Source organism: Pristiophorus japonicus, chromosome 3 (assembly GCF_044704955.1).
Source record: "Pristiophorus japonicus isolate sPriJap1 chromosome 3, sPriJap1.hap1, whole genome shotgun sequence".
In the NCBI taxonomy this organism is placed as follows: domain Eukaryota; kingdom Metazoa; phylum Chordata; class Chondrichthyes; family Pristiophoridae; genus Pristiophorus; species Pristiophorus japonicus.
The window spans coordinates 74,936,874-74,958,376 of record NC_091979.1 but is presented as its reverse complement, the minus strand read 5'-3'; the positions used below and the strand labels follow the sequence as shown (position 1 = coordinate 74,958,376).

Genomic DNA, 21,503 nt, shown 5'->3' with positions numbered 1-21,503 from the left:
GCACGGGTTTGATGGATGATCAGAACTTGGTCGGGTTATGATACTAGCAGCAGAGTTTTGGATGAACTCAAACTTGGAAGATTGAAGATGGGAGGCTGGCCAAGAGAGCATTTGAATAGTCGAATCTGGAGGTAATAAAAACCTGGAAGAGGCTGGGATGGAGATAGGCAATGTTACGGAAATGGAAGTAGGCTGTCTTCCTAATGGAGGATATGGGGTCGGAAGCTCAGTCAATTAAGGCACCAATGTTGTGATCCAGTCTAGTTCGGCTTGAGATGGTGGCCAGGGAGAGAGATGGAATCTGTGCCGAAGAACAAAATCTGTGGTGGAGGCTTTCGACATTGACGTTTTTTCCCCAATTGGAGGAAATTGCGGCTCATTCAAGACTGGATGTCGAGCAAGCAGACTGACAGCATGTGCGTAGCGGAGGGGTTGAGCGAGATGATGCTGAGGTAGAGCAGGGTGTTGTCCATATACATGTGGAGCCTGTCTTCAGATGAAGTCATTGAGGAGCAGCATGTAGATGAGAAATATAGGGTCAAGGATGGGGGACTCGAGGTAACAGGGCGGGAAGAGAATCCATTGCAGGAAATTCTGTGGCTGCGACTGGATAGGTGAGTGGAACTAGGCAGGGCCATCCCACTTAGCTATGAGGAAGAGGAGGAGGATGACGTGGCTTATTATGTCAAAGGCTGCAGAGAAGTTGAGGAGGGATAGTGCACCACAGTCACACAGGATGTCATTTGTGAGTTTTGATCAGGGCTGCTGCAGGGGTGGAAACTTTTTTTTATTTCATTGGAAATATTAATGCACTTTGTGCAGTTTAAATTTAGAGTAATAAAGCTGCATCCCGTTCTTTACAAAGAAAACTTACATTCCAAAATTATTAGCAAAAAATCTATTCTTTACAAAGTATTGCAATACTTAATTGTATTTTGAAATGTCTTCTGGGATGTATGGAATGTATTTACGAAGCAAAGATAAAACATACCATATTTATTATAGTTAAGAAATTCAAATTTTTCCAATTCAAACACCAGTTATAAGTTTCTAATTGAAATAATTTGTGTCTTCATACAACAGGTACTGGTCTCTGACTAGTACTCGGTGTGATGCACAACAGCAGACCTGAGTTATATTGACAGTTGTATGTTGCACTGTGCCTGTCAATGAACTCTGCAGATGTGTTTGGTGCATGCTTCCATACATGCACAGTACTCTGCTTGCTGGCTAGTTGTATTTTAGTGTTTGAAATACTTTTAATGTATTTAAAGTACCAAGTTTCCAGTGGGTCACTGGAACTTTTTAACCTTGACTGCACTGAGCAAGTTATACTGGTTTGAAGCTCTTCACCTTGTCAGATCATTGTCCTGACTCACTCCAGTTAATGCGTATCCAAGGTTATTTTGCAAAGCCAGTAACATAATGGTATGGTAAGTGGTTAATTAACTGCCAGCTTTAGAAGTCTACCCAGCTTATTACTACTTGAAATTGAATCATACTTAGAAATTGTTTTCAAATGATGTGGGAATAGCTGGGCACTGCATGTGATGGCAGCTTGAATGTTGCTACTTGAATATGATCGATATTGGTTCTAAAGCTAGTATATTAATATGATGCAATCACCTTAATGGAGATGCTTCTGATCATTTGAAGAATGTCCTTACTCAAGTATTTTTCCCCTCTTTCTGCAGTAAGTATGGTTTCAGCAAACAGTCTAAAACAGAAAAGGTAAGAATTTAATTTGAATAATCTCATTTATTCAAAAGGTTTAATTTTATCTTAAGTTTAAGAGTTTTCCTTTTCATTTGCTTTGCTCTGCTCCATCCAAACTGAATTATAGTATATATTGGTTAAAATAGTTTTGTTCAATAAATCCTAAGAGATTCCCACAGTAAGCAGTATTTAAAGGATAGTTTTTTTAAGTTTCTCCCTACAGCCACATAATTTTAGGGGAGGCAATCAATAGGAATTAGTTTGTGATAACTCCTTGTGGAGATAGCTTTTAAAGTATAGTCACTTCTATAACCTGCCAACAATTTGCATCCTTAAATGTTTGAAATCGGAAAAAGACAGTTTAATCAAACTTGCCACATACAAATATGTTATAGTTTACTGATCTGACCAGATTTGCTGATGCTATAATCACTTTGAGGAGATACAATCGAAAATGATTATGCAGTTGAGTAATGTATGTTTCAATATGACTTTACAGACTGAGGACAAAAAAGGAGCCCTGACAACAGGGCTGGCAGCTGGGATGACTGAAGTGTCTGAAGAAGATGATCTGCAGGCTGTTGAAGAGGTATATTATGCATACAGTCTTTGTAATAAATAATATCCTGAAGCATTTGCCTTTCCTTCTTTTCCCCCACGCCTTGTATAATTCTACAGCTAGTTCAGATAATTCTACGGCCACAAATAACATTTCTTTTACTTTGCATATTTCAAGTTGTGGATACTGACCATTTTGCTAAAAATGGTCCTTTTCAACCCTCAGAATATGCAATACAAAGCACAAATTGCACTGAAATTGTGTGGGCTTTGAGGGCTAGATTGCCTACGCTCTTGACTTAGATCAGAATTGCATAGCCCAATATAAGTATAAGATTTTATTTTCTTGAGTAACATGGCAAGACCTCTCATCTGCCCAAAATGCTTTGTTTTTAAAAAAAAAAAAGTTTTCTCCAAATACTATAAAAGCTCATCTCATGGCTCTGTATTTGGCTAAAGGTGTTATAGTCCAAAAATTATGTTTTAATCTTCCATAGTAATCACAGGGTCATCTTGCTGATTTTACTTTAGTTCATTGCCAAAGTATCAATTGCATTCTGGAAAGGAAATTGCTACATAATTCAATAGAAATATTTCTTTCCGCAGGCCAGAAAACATGCTAAGTTATTAATACACAATGTGAAGATGACCCAAAAACTCCTCTGCAACTTCGTAGTCACAAATGGATACATTCTCTCTCTTTTTTTAAAATTCTATCAAGTTTTGCTATTGGACATTATTATTACAACAGTATTTGTAGACTCTCCATTATGTAAACTTTATCCACATCAAACTAAAGTCATACGAAACTTATAGCAGATGTTTAATTCTCCTTGTTACCTTCAGGAGGAAGGAGGACTAACTCTCACTGAGGAACAGTTCCACAGGCACCACCTGTCCTCCTCTCCTGTACCTTGCTCAAGTGACCATTTTTCACAATTGCAGCTTGGGCAGTGTGCTGATCGTTTTACTTTTATTATTTTTCCAAAATTTGTTGGCTGGCTGTTTGCTTGTCCAAGTTTGCAGTTACATCATTAATTCAAATGTTACGGCTTCTATCAGCAATGTGCTGCTGATCAGAGTCATGGAGCCTGCCTCATCTGTGTTTCCTGCTTGCACTTGCTTACTATAGGCCACCCACACACTCACTAGCTACCATCAGAAATTGTTTTTTTTTTTAAATTGAAGGTTTTGTATAGCACTTATAATTTTCGTTTCAATTGAAGTTTCGTGAGAACTTTTGCAGACTGAAGCAATGCTAACAATCCCCTGGGGTGATGCTAACAGGTATATATTGATACGGCAGCACCGATCAGTGTTCTACCTATACAAGATGTACAGTGTTTTAGGGTTATTTCATGACTAATCAAAGTAGTTCGATATAATTAAATGCCATCTTAGCAGAGAAGAGTATTTGCTATGCAGGGGTACATTTTGATGAACTATTTAAGAATTGTGGACTTGATAGCCAACAAATTGAATTTTATCCCAATGGAACAAATAATAATGTTTAGAATATGTGTCGAGTATCCGATTAATTTCACTTTTTTTTAAAACTTTTTTGTGGCTTCATGACTTAAATTATAGAACAGAATAGTTTATGCTCAGGTTCTGATTTTGAATCTTTAATTATCTTATAATTGACATTTTATTTGCAGCTTCGTATTAAAACGCTGATGACTGGAATGGCTGCAATGGCAACTGAAGAGGTAATTCATTTTAAATGCTGAAGGACAATATACAAATGCATATGTATAATTCATGAGGTTTTTTTTAAAAGAATTGATGATTCCAGGTTTTAAGACTTTCTTGTGCATAACTGTTTCTTCTGAATTTTACTAATAAGCTGCAAAAAGGAAACGGTTTTAGGTTATTGTTGCTTGTTTCTAGAGCTTGTGTGTGTAACATACAAGCCTAAAGGTTTGAGGACTAAATAGCATTTCTATACCATATCCAGAATGACAAGATTTAGAATTGTGTATTTTCTTGCAAAAAGCTTTGCAAGGTTCTTGCAGAATCTGATTCCAATCCAATGCGTGTAGAAATTTAAAAAAATTAATCTTGAAGCAGAACAATTCCGAATTTTATATAAAACACTGCCAGTAATGAAATGAGATGTATTGGATTTTTGTGTATATGCAAATTTAAAATGCAGTGTTATTTATGCAGGGACTCATTCACAGACACAAGCAGGTTTTTCCATTACACTCAAGTCTGCCAGGTTTTTGGAAATGGTTCACATTCCCATCAAAGTGACAGCAATGTAAGACAAATTTAATAAAACAAATGGCAGCGATTATCTATTGCTCTTGGTAATCATCAAAAAAGTGGGGTTCAGTCGGCTTTTATTTGCTTCTCCCATTTGTGCTGAAGAATAGCAGGTGCATCATTAATTCAATTCCAATCTATTTGCTGTAATAACTCACTATAGCCGATTTAAAAAAAAAATACTTACTCCACAATAATTTATTTTTGGATGCTTCTATCTTGTTCACATTCCCAGTAGTATACCATGCATTGCATTTTCCAGAATTCTCTCCCTACATTTCATATCTTGTATCTCTCATCATGCTTCCTGCGATCATTAAACCATTGCGGTGTGTGGAAAGTTGCTGAATTGGAACCAGATCAACAGGCTATACATCTGGTCTTTACAATTTGAGGTGCATTTAATCCCACTGAAATGATTGAAGATATCAAATTGACAGCAAACTACGTCTGTGTCTTAAACAGAAACTGCTGTAAATCTCAGCGGGTCAGGCAGCATCTGTGGAGAGAAAAACAGAGTTAATGTTTTGGGTTGTGACCCTTCGTGAGAACTGGCAAATGTTCGAAAAGAACGCATTCCTAAGAAGCACTGAAAGGGGGAGAGGGAAGAAAGAACAAAAGGGAAGGTCTATGATTGGATGGAAGGCAGGAGAGATTAGAGAGACAAAAGGGATGATGGGCCAAATTGAAATGGATGATGGGCCAAATTGAAATGGTTTTGCTTTTGTGTAAGTCTGTGTCTTTGTTTGAACCAGACTGTTTATACCCTTTGCATTCTGTTTGACCCCAAGTTGAGTTTCCAGCCCATATCCTTGCCATCACAAAAACTGCCTGCTTCTACCTCCATAATACTGCTCACCTCAGCCCATCGGCTGCTAAAGCCATTCATACATGTCCTTTTCCAGACTCAAGTACTTCAAATACTCACCAGTATTTCCTGTTTTTACTTCACATGCTCTGCTTGCTATCTTCCCATCTTACTCTCTCCTTAAACACCAGCTCATCAGAATACTGCTGCCAAAATCTATCCTGAATTTTTGTTTGTCAACCCATCCTTACTCACCTACTTTGCCTCTAGTGGTAACAGCATTTAATTTCCAAATTTTTAAAAGCTGTATTCAAATTCTCAGTCATTTGAACTTATGTTCTCTAGATTACTAGTCTAATACCATAACTACTACATGACCCCACACAATCTCTATAACCTACTGCAGCCATCCCCCATTCCACCATCCAAAACACACTTTTTTACACTCCTAATCTTGTTTTGCGGTTTCTCTTCCACTTTCCTTGCAACTCTGAAATTCCTTGGAATATTTCTCTATATTAAAGTTGCTTTATAAATGCAAGTTGTTATTGTTTAAGTCTTCGTAATTTCCTTTGTAAATTGTAGTATTGTATCATTGATTACATTCTCTCAAGTATCCCAGCATATTCTTGTGCAGGGATTGAAGGCACTTTGAATTGTTTTTTTTTTTAAATTAATGAGAATTCTTCAAATGGATAGTGCCATAACACGAGTGTGGTGGGAATAACATAGCTGCTTGCAGCTCTATCTGACACTAAAGACCCATCGTTTCTATTCTGCCACTTCAGCCTTTCTCTTCCACATACCAAAAAACATCTGGCAGTTGACTGTAATCATAGGAAGCCATGAAATCAATGCCGTGAATAAACAGTGTTAATGAAAGCACTTGCCAGCATGACTAAGCACTCACTTTGCCCCTGTCCAGGTATCCTTTTTATTAAGGTGGTAAAGTTGTCTTAGAAACTAGTAGTAAAATACTGTATCCATTTGCTCACCCTAACACTGCAATACTGTTAATCATAAAAGCATGCTTAAATGTAGCCCAGTGGCACCATTTGACATTGAGCTGTTTAACTTCTTGCTATCCCAAGAAGCAACAACTGTCAAACACTGAAAAATTTAAAGTGATCTTGTCATTCTAACTTTAGAACCTTTACAGTTTATAGCTTGTTGCTTGACATTTGCTTCATATTTTATGACTTTCAGGGAAAACTGACTGCCAGTACAGTGGGTCACATAGTAGGGCTACAGTCAGAAGAAATTAAGCAGATTGCATCAGAATATGCTGAAAAGGTAAGGTACCTTATCACATCCTATGGACATTCCAATGCATTTCACAACCAATAAGTTACTTTTAAAATGAAGTCGCTGTTCTTGTATAGGTAATTTCGCCCACGATAAATGGCAAATTTGATAATTTTTCAAAAATTAATTCTGGGATGTGAGCGCTGCTGGCCAGGCCAGCATTTATTGCCCATCCCTAATTGCTCTTGACAAGGTGGTGTTGAGCCACCAGATCACTTTTTTTTTATGCAGTCATCATTGGGCCAGGATACCAGAAGAACTCTGCTGGTTGAATAGTGCCATGAGGTTTTTATGCCCACCTGTACAGACAGATGGGGGATTTGGTTTGACACACAATCTGAAAGACAGCACCTCCTGAGAATGCAGCATCCACACAGTACAACATTTAAAATCTAAGCCTAGATTATTATTCAAGTGCTGGATCACAGTAACAAGATTTGTATTGCTTTTAAGGATGTGGAGATGGTCAAGATGTAACTCAGATATTGTACTGAGAAGACTAAAGTTAAGTACTTGGGAATGCAATTTAAAGGAAATTGAATATAGAGTGGACAAGATTCGATGATTAGACAGTTCTTTTCAACTAGATTGATGGGATGAAGTGTCCTGCGTACCACAATAAGGGTGCGAAGTGAAATGTCTCAATTCAGTTTCTCATAGCTGAATCCATAGTAATTTTGCATGACCTGTCTGGCTAGCAAGATAGCTGGTGTGGAAATTAAAAATGTTACCCTTGTGTAATAGGTAATTCCTTGTTTAGGTACATTATTGGGGCAGTGTATTACAAAAACTTATCCATTTATTTCCCCCATCCATCCACACACACACATGAGAGATGCAACTTTAAGTGTCAAGTTCCCAAATTGAACTGCATATTTCCCAACAGGTATATTTTCTCTCCTCCCTTACTCGTCCCTTGGTTGCAGTCATGTGCTAACTGTTTCGCTGCCCCACAGTCTTGATCACATGTACCTTTGGGAAGATGCTACGCTAAAATAAAATGAAAGGGGGAGGAAATAATTCACTTTGGATCAGCCAATGTCACTAAGGATACCTAGTTGCATAGGGCCCAAGTTTTGGGCCGCGCCTAGAACGGTGCAGCCCCGACCTGGGCGCCCATTTTTCGCGCCACAAAATGCGCCTTAAAAAAAAACTTACAGATTCTCCGGCTCCCTGCTGGTCCTCTTGAGTCTGGCGCGGCGCAGCACAAGCTGTGGGGGGCAGAGCCAGGTCCCTGCGCTGAAAACAGTGCCGAGACCGCTGCACATGCATGTGCAGTAGCTCCAGGCGCCCAAAACTGTGTGGGAGGGGCCCGAAGCACGCAGCCCCTAGCCCTGGCCGAATGGCCTCACTGGGGCTGCGTGCATAAGGCTGCCTCCCACGCCCAGCTCCTGCTTCCTCCCAACCCGACTCGACTCCCGCTTCCCCCCCCCGCCCCCGGACCGAACCGACCCGCGCGCTCTTTTTTTTTTTTTTCCCTCCCCCCCCCCCCCCCCCCCCACCCGACCTGACCTCTTTCTCCCACCCACCCCCCCAACCCGAACCGAACCGACATCCCTCCCACCACCCCCCCGACCTGACCCGACTCCCGACACCCCCTCCCTCCCCCCGACACGAACCGAGCTGACCTCCCTCCGCGCTCTCGACCCCGGACCCGACTCAACACCACCTACCTGTAAATCTGCTGCTGCGGACTGGCCCTGCCCGAAGTCTTGGGCCTGGCCCGTTCAGCTCTCCCTCCTCCCTCCCCTTCTCTCTCCACCTCCCTCCCCTTCACCCTCCTCCTCCCTCCCCTTCTCCCTCCTCCTCCCTTCTCCCTCCCCTTTTCCCTCCTCCCTCCCCTTCTCACACAGACACAGAGAGAGAGACACAGACACCGAGAGAGGGGGGGTGGGGGAATCCCAGCACGCTGTTGGAGGGCTCCCGGTGCTGCAGTCGGTAAGTAGAAAATGTTTTATTTATTGATTTCTTTTTTTTTTAATTATTTCTTATTAATTTTTTTTGATTGATTTATTGATGTTTTTATCATTTATTATTGATGATGGCTCTATTTGTAAAACTGAAGTGTTTAATGTTTGTAAACTTCCCTTTAAACCCCCCTCCACCCCCCATTCCCTACCCCTGATTTGTAACCTACGCCTGATTTTCTAAAGTGTAGACGAGGTTTTTTCGAGCGGATAAAAATCTTCACTTGCTCCATTCTAAGTTAGTTTGGAGTAAGTTTTCACTGACGAAACTTTGAAAACAGGCGTAATTGGCTTTTTGAAAAAAAAATTCTGTTCCAAAGTGAAACTGTTCTAACTGACTAGAACTGGAGCAAACTAAATGCCGAGAATTTGAATTTCTAAGATACTCCGTTCTACACCAGTTGCTCCAAAAAATCAGGAGCAACTGAGGCTGAAACTTGGGCCCATAGTATCTTCACGTATAGTTGAGTAGTAAACGGGTCATTCTGCAATCTCATTAGAAATCTAGTAAATCTGGGCTAGTTTTGGGTGTCAGTTGGGATATATTTGAGCTTGGAAAATTAAGCACTAGGCTAATACTGAATTTTCTGTGATTTAAATTAATTTTGATCCTGCCTACTTTCTGACTGAAATCAAAGCGAAATATATGCTTGCGACCTCATCAAAGGTCCCCCACAGGGATGTTTAAAATGTTCTCTCTCTGGGAGATTTTGGTGCTTGCTTTATAATCTGGCACTTATACCTTCTGACTTACTCTGTTCAAAGAACCACATAGGACTGTACTTCAAGAAACTTGACTGTCTCGAAGTTGAACTTCAAACAAATTCATTACAAAACTGTAATAAGTGGGTAGTAGAGTGTAGTTTTTCTCTTCCATTCTTCTTGTCACAGTCACTTCATTTGACACTAATTATTTTCGACACTAATTATTTTCAACACACACGTGCAGTTCCTTTGTGACTCAGCAGCAAGTAGTTGTATTTATAGGTATTGATGTGAAGTGATCCGATTATTTAAAGTGGAAATTTTTATAATTGCAGCAATCTGAGCTTTCCGCTGAAGATCGCCCTGAGCGGCTTGGAGCTGCTCAACAGCATCGAAGAAAAGTTGCATCTCTCAACAAACAAATCTTTCAAAAATCAAAGCAGCTGGAAGAGGTAGATTTCTAGAAATGTTTCCTATATTTTTAAAAGGTTGTTTTTTTTCTCAATATAAAGCTTTGCTGTCAAGTGATCTAATCAAAACTGTGAAATAAGAATTACTGAAGCTGCTATTGGGTCATACTAGGTGTGATTGACTGTCAATCAGGTGATGACTTGAGTAGAAATAGCATGAAAATTAGTTACGCAAGGCTCTGTTGAAGTAGTTAGGGGGGTATGTGGCAAGGCAGAGAGGTTTAGGGAGAATGTTCCAGATTACTCTGCCATCAATCATAGAATGAAGAAAGGGCCCAGAATGTAAAAGCAGGGATGTTTCAGAGATAGGCAAGAACAAGGCTGAGAAGGAATTTAAGACCAAGGTGAGGATTTTGGTATGTGTCGTGCATGCGTGTACACTACCCAAGACACCTTGGATTAATAAAATACATTCTTTAAAATAATTGAAGGATTAGACAGTCCAAGTGAATAGACTATGAGCTAGATAGGTTGGGATAGACCAGGGGATGTGAGTATAAGTCACTAAAGTACAAAGCTAGGTTAGATGTTGGGTACTTTTTGCAGAGGATAATTGACCCTCTGGAAAGTTGTGCATATGTGCAGTGAGTGCTGATTAATTCCAGACATTCAAAACTGAGCTGTTAACTCTTGGGTTATAGCTGTGACTGTATGTAAATGACCAACGAGGGCAATGAAATTATAGTGAATGTTTATGCTCCAATTTCTCAATAGCTTCAAGCTAAATATAAGGAGATTCAGGCTACATGTCAGGAAGAAAAGAAGAAACTGGTGGAGGTAAGATTACTGCATTTTACATAACCAGCAAATCTAGCATCTAGAAATTGCCTGAATCGCTTGTAGAATTGTACAATAGTACAGCACAGAAGGAGGCCATTTAGCCCATCGTGTCTACGGCAGCTCTTTCGAAGTGCAATCCAGTTAGTCCCACTCCTCGGCTCTTTCGCCATATCCCTACAATTTTTTTTTTTCTCCAAGTATTTATCCCATTCTCTTAAAAGCTGTTTCTGCCATCCTATCAGGAGTGCATTTCAAATCCTAACCACTTGTCACGTAAAAGTTCCTCCTGTCTCCTTTTGGTTCTTTTGCCAATCACCTTAAATTTATGTGCTCTGGTTATCGACCCATCAGCCATTGGAAACCGTTTCTCTCTCTTTACTCTATCGAAAGCCTTCATGATTTTAAACACTCCTGTCAAATCTCCTTGTGGCCTTCTCTACTCTAAAGAGAACAACCCCTGCTTCTCTTGTCTATCTACATAACTGTAATCCCTCATCCCTGGAACCATTCTACTAAATCTCTTCTGTACTATCTCCAATACCTTCACATCCTTCCGAAAGTGTGATGCCCAGAATTGGACACAATACTCTAGCTGGGGCTGAACTAGTGTTCTTTATAGGTTTCTGTAGTTAGCATAACTTCTTGGCTTTTGTACTGTGTGCCTCTATTTATAAAGCCCAGGATCCCATATGCTGTATTAACTGCTTTACATAGGATAAGCAAGCCATTTGACCAAACCAGTCCATGCCAGCGTTTATGCTCCACTTGAGCCTTCTACCATCTTTTCCCATCTAAATCTATCAGCATAACCCTCTCTTTCCTTCTCTCTCATATGCTTGTCTAGCTTACCCTTAAATGCATCCATACTATTCGCTTCAACCACTCCCTGTGGTCATGAGCTCCACATTCTCATCACTCTTTCGAGTAAAGAAATTACTTCTGAATTCCCTAATGGATTTCTTGGTGACTATTTTGTATTGATAGCCTCTAGTTATGCTCTTCCCCACAAGTGGAAACATTCTCTCTCTCCACTCTATCAAACCCTCTATTAGGTCACCCCTCAGCCTTTTTTCAAGAGAAAAGAAACCTGGCCTGTTCATCATCCTTTCCTGATACATATACCCCCTCATTTCTGGTGTCATCCTTGTAAATCTTCTGCACCCTTTCCAGTGCCTCTTCTGGTCACCATATTATAAAAAGAACTGTACACCATACTCTGTGTGATCTAACTAGGTTCGATACAGGTTTAGCATAACTTCAATTCCTTCTGGAAATAAACCTGAGTGCTTGGTTTGCTTTTTTAATGGCCTTGCCAACTTGTGTTACAAGCTTTAGTGATTTGTGTATGTGTGCTCCGATATACTTTTGTTCCTCTACCCCACCTAGACTCGCACCCTCCAAGTAATGTGACCTCCCTATTCTTCCTACCAAAATGTAATACCTCAAATTTATCTGTTGAATTTCATTTGCCAATTATATGCCCATTCTGCAAGTTTATTAATGTCCTCCTGTTATTTGTTGCAGTCCTCCTCCATATTGACTATGCCCCCCCCCCTCCCGTCTCCGTCCCCAATTTAGTGTCATCCACAAATTTAGAAATTGTTTTTGATTCCAAAGTCTAAATTATGAACAACAGTGGTCCTACCACTGATCCTTGTGGAACACTGCTACCCACCTTCTGCTGCTGTGAATAGCTACTCTATAGCTCTACTCTCTGCTTTCTGTCTTGAAGCCAGCTAGCTATCCATTCTGCTACTTGTCCCCTGACTCTGCATTCTCTGACCTTGTTCATCAGTCTATTATGGGTGGATAATTGAAGGCCCTTTGAAAATCTCGATAAATTACATCTACTATATTACCATTGTCTACTCTGTTACCGCTTCAAAAAATTCAGTGAGTTTGGTCAAGTATGACTTTCCCTTTTGAAATCCATGCTGACTATTATATTTTTGGTTTTGAGATGTTTTTATTTTCTCGAGTAGTGATTCCATCATTTTTTTTTTCTACCACCGATGTTAAGCTGACTGGTCTATAATTCCCTGGGCATGTACTATCCCTTTTCTTAAATGTAGGTATTACGGTAGCTTTCTGCCAGTCTTCTGATGCTACAGCTTTTTCTAATGTATTAAATATGTGTAGTAATGCCTCTGCTATCTTGTTCTTAGATTCTTTTAAAATGTGTGGATGCAATCCATCTGGACTAGGGATTTCATCCTAAGTTTGATTAGTTTATTTAATATATACCCTCTTTATTTTAACTGTACTTATCTCATTACTAATTTCCTCATCTGATATCATGTCCACCTGTTCTATCTCCCTGGCGAATACTGAAGCAAAATAGTTATTATTTCTACCATGCCTCGATCATTACCTGTGGTATTATTCTGTCTATCCCTTAATCTGCCTATTCCCATCCCAACCTTTGTTTTATTGATGTGCCTGTAAAATATTTTACTATTTTGTTTTATGTTCCTTGATACTTTAATTTCATAGTTCCTCTTTGCCACCTTAATTGTTTTTTTGACTTCTCTCCTAATCTTTGTGATCTCCCCTATCATGCTGTCTTTGTACTTTTATTTTTCTTGCACTCTGTTGAACACCATTCTAAATGTTTCCCATTGCTGTTCTGCATGGTTTTTTGCCAATATTGTTGCCCTTTTCTATTCTCAGCCCCTCAATCAGCTTTTCTTCAATCTGTTATCCTGGTTTTCGTCATACTGATGTCCTTCTCAATTATAAAGTGTATTATATTATGGTCACTATTGCCTTGATGTTCCCCTACTTTTGCTTCTCTTATCTGCTCTGGTTCATTCCCCATTACTAAATCTAATAGCGAATCCTCCCTTGTTGGGCTTTTTACGTTTTGGGTTAGAAAGGAGTCCAATACACATTGTAGGAACTCCATTCCCTTATCCACTTTACCCTCATCTGTCCAATTAATATCAGTGTCGTTGAAATCTCCCATGATTATTCTGTGTTTTGCTCATTTTGCCAATTTGTCTGCATATTTATTCCTCTACCTCCCTTCTACTATTGGATGCTGTGTTAACCTGTCCTGCCACCTTCAAAGATTTGTGCACAAATACCCCAGAATCTCTGTCCATGCACCCCCCTCCTTAATTGTACCATTTAGCCTGTATTGTGTCTCCTCGTTCTTCCAACCAAAATATATTGCCTCTCTTGTACACTTGTCCTTAGTTCCTTGGAAGACTAAGCCATTTAGATAAAATGATAAATGTAATACTAATATCTTCTGCCAGCAGCTACAATTACCAAAGCAAAGGGTACAAATGGAGAATCTCTGTGGGTATTTTGGTTGGGAAAGAGGGAGAGACAATGAAGAATTTTGGATAGGTTGACTTGATTTATGAAACTTTCTATTGGAAAAATGGAACTGTCATTTGCACTGATGTGGAAATTAGTTACTGTATCAATGTCCTGAAAGTTCTAAATTGAAGAATGCAATATTTTATCATTTATTTTTCACATCTGCATTCAAAATGAGTGTTTTAATTTTATTTAAAAGTATTAAGTCTCCATTCTACATCCTCCACACATTCTGATGTATGGCCTAACTTGATGGGTTCTGGGACAACTACATAATGAGCACATGCATGAAAATGTTATGATTAGATGGTGCTGTACATGGTCTACCCATGTTATATAAAGCCTCAAGAATTATGCCAGTTTTTCTCTCCAGCTAAAGGACCATTTACCAAAGTTTGGGAAAAGTCTCTAGCCTCTTCAGAAGTACATTAAATGAGACTGATTAGTATTAAATTCATCATTTATCTAAATGGGATTGGTCTTCCTAGGAACTAAGACAAGTATACAAAAGAAAAAATGTTGCAGCTAATATAGTAATGTCATAGACCAATCTTTTGCACCTTGAATGACGATCAAGAGCAAACAAAACTATTGGCATACAAGGTGTTAGAAACAAATTGTAATTTTACATTTCGCACAAGTGTGTAGCCCAGCTGGAGTATTGTCATATGGTATGCCCTTCATTGATCCATGCAGTACATTGTCAGCATTACAATTAAAGAATAAAATAGATGAACATAGCAAGCCCAAGTATCATAAAAGAAATCCAGTTGGGTGTGGATGAGCACATATCAGCACCAATTGGTACTAAGGACTTTGAACAGCAAGGGCTTCCAACAGCATGGACTTGCTCACATTGGACAACAACAACTGATACTGAATTCCATGTATTGAGCAGACTACACCTGATCCCTCCAAGGAGATAACACACTGATTAGTAACATGGCTCCACCTGCTCAGTGCAAAAGTATAATTGCTGCACATTAAAATATTATTGAAGTAACTTTGGTGGCATTCTGAGCACTTTTTTCTTTAGTATATTCTCCCCAAGATGAGTGCTGCACTGGTGGAGGTGCTGTCTTTCGGGTGAGATGTTAAACGGAGGCCCCGCCCTGGGTGCTCAAGTGGACGTAGAAGATCCTGTGACACGATTCAAGGAAGAGCAGGGGAGTTCTTTCTAGTGTCCTGGCCAATATTTATCCCTCAACCAATATCACAAAGAAACTATCTGGTCATGATAATGTTTGGGTATCTTGTTATGTACAAATTGGCTGCTGTGTTTCTCTACACTACAATTTAAAACAAAGTATTTAATTGGTTGTAAAGCACTTTGGGACATCCCCTGAGGTTGTGAAAGGCACTATATAAATGCAAGTTCTTTTTGTTTGTTCATTGGTTGCAGGTGTGTCTTTTATCACTTCCATAGAAAAGGCTGGAGATGGCACTTGGGAATGATTTCAAAACTTATCTGGTTACTATCATCATTACAGTTGAATGCTATTTTTGTTTATGCTCCATAAAGGCTATAATGACAGAGAACTTGTTTTTATATAGTGTCTTTCATAACCTTAACACGCTAAGTGCTTCACAGCCAATGAAGTCCTTGCTATTAAAAAGTAGGGATTCCAGTAAATATACCGTGATACTTTTTTTTAAGGAATCATTACTTTTTAAATTTAAATCCAATTTTAAGTTAATTATATATTACTTTGCTTTGTTCTTGCCTATTGTAGATGGACTAATTACAATATCTGATGGACTCGCCCAAATAAGCAAAGCAAAGGAGGGAGGGGTAAAAAAAACTTTAGCATGCAGCTAATTTGTTAGTGGATTCTATTACATCTGTACCCACTCACTTGAATAGCAATCACTTAGTCCCTATCCCCATTCTTTAATTTTTGATTTTTCACATATTCACTTTTCTCTTTTAAAAGCTGTTGTAGATTCCTCTTCCAAAACTATTATCCTAACCTAGTTTTTTGTTCTTTTTGCAGGGATCTTAAATTAACAACTAACAAATCTAATTAATAACTCGCTGACCAGAAATAGTTCTTGTTTGTTTCCCTTATCAAAAACCACCTTAAACAATTCTACCAGATTTATTTTATCCTTCTGTGCTCTAATGAGAAGAAGCCCCAGTTTCTCCTCTTATCTAGACCCTCATGATTCTGGACTGCAAAAGCTTCTATAGATACGTAAAGAGAAAAAGGTTAATAAAGACAAACGTTGGTCCCCTCCAGTCAGAATCAGGGGAAGTCATAACGGGGAACAAAGAAATGGCAGACCAATTGAACAAGTACTTTGGTTCGGTATTCACTAAGGAGGACACAAACAACCTTCCGGATATAAAAGGGGTCAGAGGGTCTAGTAAGAAGGAGGAACTAAGGGCAGTCCTTATTAGTCGGGAAATTGTGTTGGGGAAATTGATAGGATTGAAGGCCGATAAATCCCCAGGGCCTGATGGACTACATCCCAGAGTACTGAAGGAGGTGGCCTTGGAAATAGCGGTAGCATTGACAGTCATTTTCCAACATTCCATAGACTCTGGATCAGTTCCTATGGAGTGGAGGGTAGCCAATGTAACCCCACTTTTTAAAATGGGAAGGGGAGAGAAAACAGGGAATTATAGACTGGTCAGCCTGACATCGGTAGTGGGTAAAATGATGGAATCAATTATTAAGGATATAACAGCGAATTTGGAAAGAGGTGACTTGATAGGTCCAAGTCAGCATGGATTTGTGAAAGGGAAATCATGCTTGACAAACCTTCTGGAATTTTTTGAGGATGTTTCCAGTAGTGGACAAGGAAGAACCAGTTGATGTGTATTTGGACTTTCAGAAGGCTTTCGACAAGGTCCCACACAAGAGATTAATGTGCAAAGTTAAAGCACATGGGATTGGGGGTAGTGTGCTGACGTGGATTGAGAATTGGTTGGCAGATAGGAAGCAAAGAGTAGGAGTAAATGGGTACTTTTCAGAATGGCAGGCAGTGACTCATGGGATACCGCAAGGTTCTGTGCTGGGGCTCCAGCTGTTTACATTGTATATTAATGATTTAGACGAGGGGATTAAATGTAGTATCTCCAAATTTGCAGATGACACTAAGTTGGGTGGCAGTGTGAGCTGCGAGGAGGATGCTATGAGGCTGCAGAGTTTCTTGGATAGGTTAGGTGAGTGGGCAAATGCATGGCAGATGAAGTATAATGTGGATAAATGTGAGGTTATCCACTTTGGTGGTTAGAAACAGACTATTATCTGAATGGTGACAGATTAGGAAAAGGGGAGGTGTAACAAGACCTGGGTGTCATGGTACATCAGTCATTGAAGGTTGGCTTGCAGGTACAGCAGGTGGTTAAGAAGGCAAATGGCATGTTGGCCTTCATAGCAAGGGGATTTGAGTACAGGGGCAGGGAGGTGTTACTACAGTTGTACAGGGCCTTGGTGAGGCCACACCTGGAGTATTGTGTACAGTTGGTCTCCTAACTTGAGGAAGGACATTCTTGCTATTGAGGGAGTGCAGCGAAGGTTCACCAGACTGATTCCCGGGATGGTGGGACTGACATATCGAAGACTGTATCAACTGGGCTTGTATTCACTGGAGTTCAGAAGAATGAGAGGGGATCTCATAGAAACGTTTAAAATTCTGATGGGTTTAGACAGGTTAGATGCAGGAAGAATGTTCCCAATGTTGGGGAAGTCCAGAACCAGGGGTCACAGTCTAAGGATAAGGGGTAAGCCATTTAGAACCGAGATGCGGAGGAACTTCTTCACCCAGAGAGTGGTGAACCTGTGGAATTCTCTACCACAGAAAGTTGTTGAGGCCAATTCACTAAATATATTCAAAAAGGAATTAGATGTAGTCCTTACCTCTAGGGGGATCAAGGGATATGGCGAGAAAGCAGGAATGGGGTACTGAAGTTGCATGTTCAGCCATGAGCTCATTGAATGGCGGTGCAGGCCCGAAGGGCTGAATGGCCTACTCCTGCACCTATTTTCTATGTTTCTATTTTTCTATCATCTTTAGGGAGAACTAGAGACTTAAAATTTCCATTGTCCCAAACTAAAATAATTTATCTGTTTCAAACATTTTTAAACCATGTCCAGTAGTGTGCAGCATGTATCTATTGCAGGTGTCAAACTGAATAAAATGTTATAATTTGTACATTTGTCAGTATTGTTTGGCAAACAGTTCAAAAAATAAAATGTTACAGTGGAATGCAGTACAGGCAATATATTACAGGGATTATATAATACAATCTCACCCTTAAATTTTTATTTTCAGGTTGTAAATTATGGAGGGAAATTGGATAAAGAGTTATCTACTCTTGAAGCTGCAGAATCCCAAGCTGATTCCAGGTATGTGATGGTCACATTTAAGATATTAAATTTAGTCTTTGTAGATTTTGCAAATAAACAGTAACTGTTGCATTCCAAGCAGACCATAATTTTGAGTTCATGCAATATAACGGACGCCCAGTGGTGTCTACAGGTACTAACAATGTTTTATATTTGCTAAATATAAACATTATAAAACTTGTGGGAGAATGGAGTTATTAGTTAAATAAAATGGGAATAATGGAAAAAAGTGGCAATGGGAACTGTACAAAATAAAATGGAGAAGTGGATTGCAAGAGAGATGCAAAGGTTTTTTTTAGGTTATAAGTTTAGTACATTATGGGCCCAAGTTTCCACAGGATAAAAAACGGGCGCCCCTCTGAGCTGGGCGCCCATTTTTCGCGCCTAAAACGGCGCCAGAAAAAAAACGCGCTATTCTCGAGCGCTTTGCAGCTCCTTGTCTGTTTGGCGCGGAGCCTACACTCGTGCCGATTTTGTACGTGGGAGGGGGTGGGTACTATTTAAATTAGTTTTTTTCCTGCCGGCAACACTGCGCGTGCGCATTGGAGCATTCGCGCATGCTCAGTGTGAAAAAACATTGGCACTCAGCCATTTTTGTAGTTCTTTGTAGCTGTTTAATTTTTGAAAATTTTTTAATAAAATCACATTGCCATCAGCACTGAGGCTACCCTTCTCACTGTCTCCTTCCCCTCCCTCCCCTGCGCGGCAACAAGCCGCTGTCTCCTTCCCCTCCCTCCCCTCTCTCCACGGCAACAAGCCGCTGTCTCCTTCCCCCTCCCTTCCCTCCCCTGCGCGGCAACAAGCTGCTGTCTCCTTCCCCTCCCTCCCTCCCTCCCCTCCCTCCACGGCAACAAGCCGCTGTTTCCTTCCCCTCCCTCCACGGCAACAAGCCGCTGTCTCCTTCCCCCTCCCTCCCCTCTCTCCACGGCAACAAGCCGCTGTCTCCCTCCCCTCCCCTCCCCTCCACGGCAACAAGCCGCTGTCTCCTTCCCCTCCCTCCCCTCCGCGGCAACAAACCGCTGTCTCCTTCCCCTCCCTCCCGCTCAGCGGCACAGACGGCTTTCTCCCCCCCCCCCCCCCCCCCCCCCCCTCCCGTTCAGCGGCACGAACGGCTGCAGAATTTTCCCTGGCTGAAGCACTTTCACACAGGTAGGAAGATGGTTTATTTAATCTTTTCTTTGCTTATAAATGTTTATTCAGGTTGGATTTATTTGTATAAGTATAAATAAGGATTTATTATAGAATTTAATGACTTCCCTTCCCCCCCCCCCCACCTCGTTCTGGACGCCTAATTTGTAACCTGCGCCTGATTTTTTAATGTGTAGAACAGGTTTTTTCAGTTCTACAAAAATCTTCACTTGCTCCATTCTACTTTAGTTTGGAGTACGTTTTCACTGTGGAAACTTTCAAATCAGGCGTCAGTGGCCGGACACGCCCCCTTTTGAAGAAAAAATTCTGTTCCAAAGTAGAACTACCTGACTAGAACTGCAGAAAAAAAAATGTGGAGAATTGCGATTTCTAAGATAGTCCGTTCTCCACCAGTTGCTCCTAAAAATCAGGCGCAAATCATGTGGAAACTTGGGCCCTATAAGTGTAGTACATGACTAATAAGGCTGAATGTCTTGCAGACAAATGGAATTAAATTACAGATAGTTAGAAAATAGAAGTATTTACAAATGATGACTAGACAAATTCCAGATCCAGTAATAATTCAAGAATGTAATACATACAGACTTCAGAGATTTTGTTACAAGGGAAAAGATGCAGATGCGGCATCTGGACCAGGGCTAGAATCCCAGAAATAATGGCATCGACAAGAGTCTTCAACTTTTTTAGGAGCTCTCGTATGAGAGCTGTGCCTGAGGTGGAGGATAATGAGACAAAGTATGAAATGATTGCAATTTCCATTCACTTCACTTGTACAATCTGTTCTATCTTGGATTCTTCCCAAACCATTTAATCTACAATGGAAAATATTTTCCATTTTGCTCTCTATCCTCATGGAGTAAATCGAACTAACTCTCCATGCCACTTTGGTTCTGGTTGCTTGGTATATTTCCATGGCCCTAGCAATTCAGGAACTATTTGGTTTTACAGGACATTGAATTATCTGAAACCAAAACAAAACTCTGGATGCTGGAAATCTGAACTATCAGGCAGCATCTGTGGAGAGAGAAACAGGTCAATGATCTTTTATCAGAACTCATTAGCTATCGTATTCAGTTATCTGTCTTTACTTCTCACGGACATCAATCCTGCTCCTGAGCAGACATTCATCTATCTGTCTTAAGATATGTTAATTGATACAGCATTATCCGTCTCTATTTCGGTCTATTTCACACATACACCACTTGTTGAGGAAAGGTGAATTCCTTCTAATTTGAATCGTGCATAATCTTGTTGTATTCATGTCCTCTAATATTGAGCAGACTAAGCTATAAAGTTATTTAATTTGAATAAAGACCTTGATTATATCATCTGTCTTTCTCTTCTCTTAATAAATCATAACTGAGTCTTGGGAATCATTCTTGCATAGAAGATACAACACAGAAACAGTCCATTTGGCCCAACCAGTCCGTGTCAACATTTACCCTCCACATGAGCAAATCACTTTTACCTGCACTGTTCCTATATCCCTCCAACCCTTTTTCTTCCATCTATTCAATTTAATTTTGAATGTTTCTGCCTTGGACACTAACCTTTGAAATGAATTTCATAGCCTCTCAATTCTGTGAAATTTCTTCTGCTCTCTGTTCTGAATCTCTTTTTTGTACTCTTTATACCTATGGGAACAGTGTGCATCTATCTAGTCTGCCCCATCCTTTCATAACTTTAAAAAAAACTTCTATAGTAACGCTCCGTAATCTGCATTCTAACAAAAAGTCCCAGTTTAAGTCTGCATAGTTGTATTTCCTCATACCAGGCAGCATCCCATTGAATCTATGTTGTACCTTTTCAGGGCATGAATATCCTTGCTATAGTGTGGAGCCCAATGCTGCACACCATACTTATTGTTGTTCAATATGTCTGGCTTCCAAGGTGACCTGCACAGCATATTCCAAAAATTACCTTTGCCCATTGATCTGCATTGTACTGGTCATGTATCTTTCTTGGCCACTGTTGGTACTATATCAAGGTGTGCCACCAAAGGCACAGCAGTGGGCGACTCGTAGGTGTGCCTGGCCAAGTGTAAAAGGCAGGCCACCAGGTGTGATCCTCACTCTGGAGTTAACTAATAAAGGAC

At 40.1% G+C, this 21,503-nt stretch overlaps 1 protein-coding gene across 2 annotated transcripts in view; it reads left to right on the top strand.

Moving 5' to 3' along the window:
• The window catches only part of ccdc93 (coiled-coil domain containing 93), a 66,074-nt gene that overhangs the window by 30,751 nt on the left and 13,820 nt on the right, over positions 1-21,503 (top strand). For both annotated transcript variants that reach the window (XM_070875462.1, XM_070875461.1), the window contains 7 exons: positions 1,695-1,731; positions 2,216-2,305; positions 3,933-3,983; positions 6,557-6,643; positions 9,663-9,779; positions 10,512-10,574; positions 18,186-18,259. In XM_070875462.1, coding sequence (XP_070731563.1) covers positions 1,695-1,731; positions 2,216-2,305; positions 3,933-3,983; positions 6,557-6,643; positions 9,663-9,779; positions 10,512-10,574; positions 18,186-18,259 — 519 coding nt within the window. The remainder of the gene's footprint in view (positions 1-1,694; positions 1,732-2,215; positions 2,306-3,932; positions 3,984-6,556; positions 6,644-9,662; positions 9,780-10,511; positions 10,575-18,185; positions 18,260-21,503) is intronic.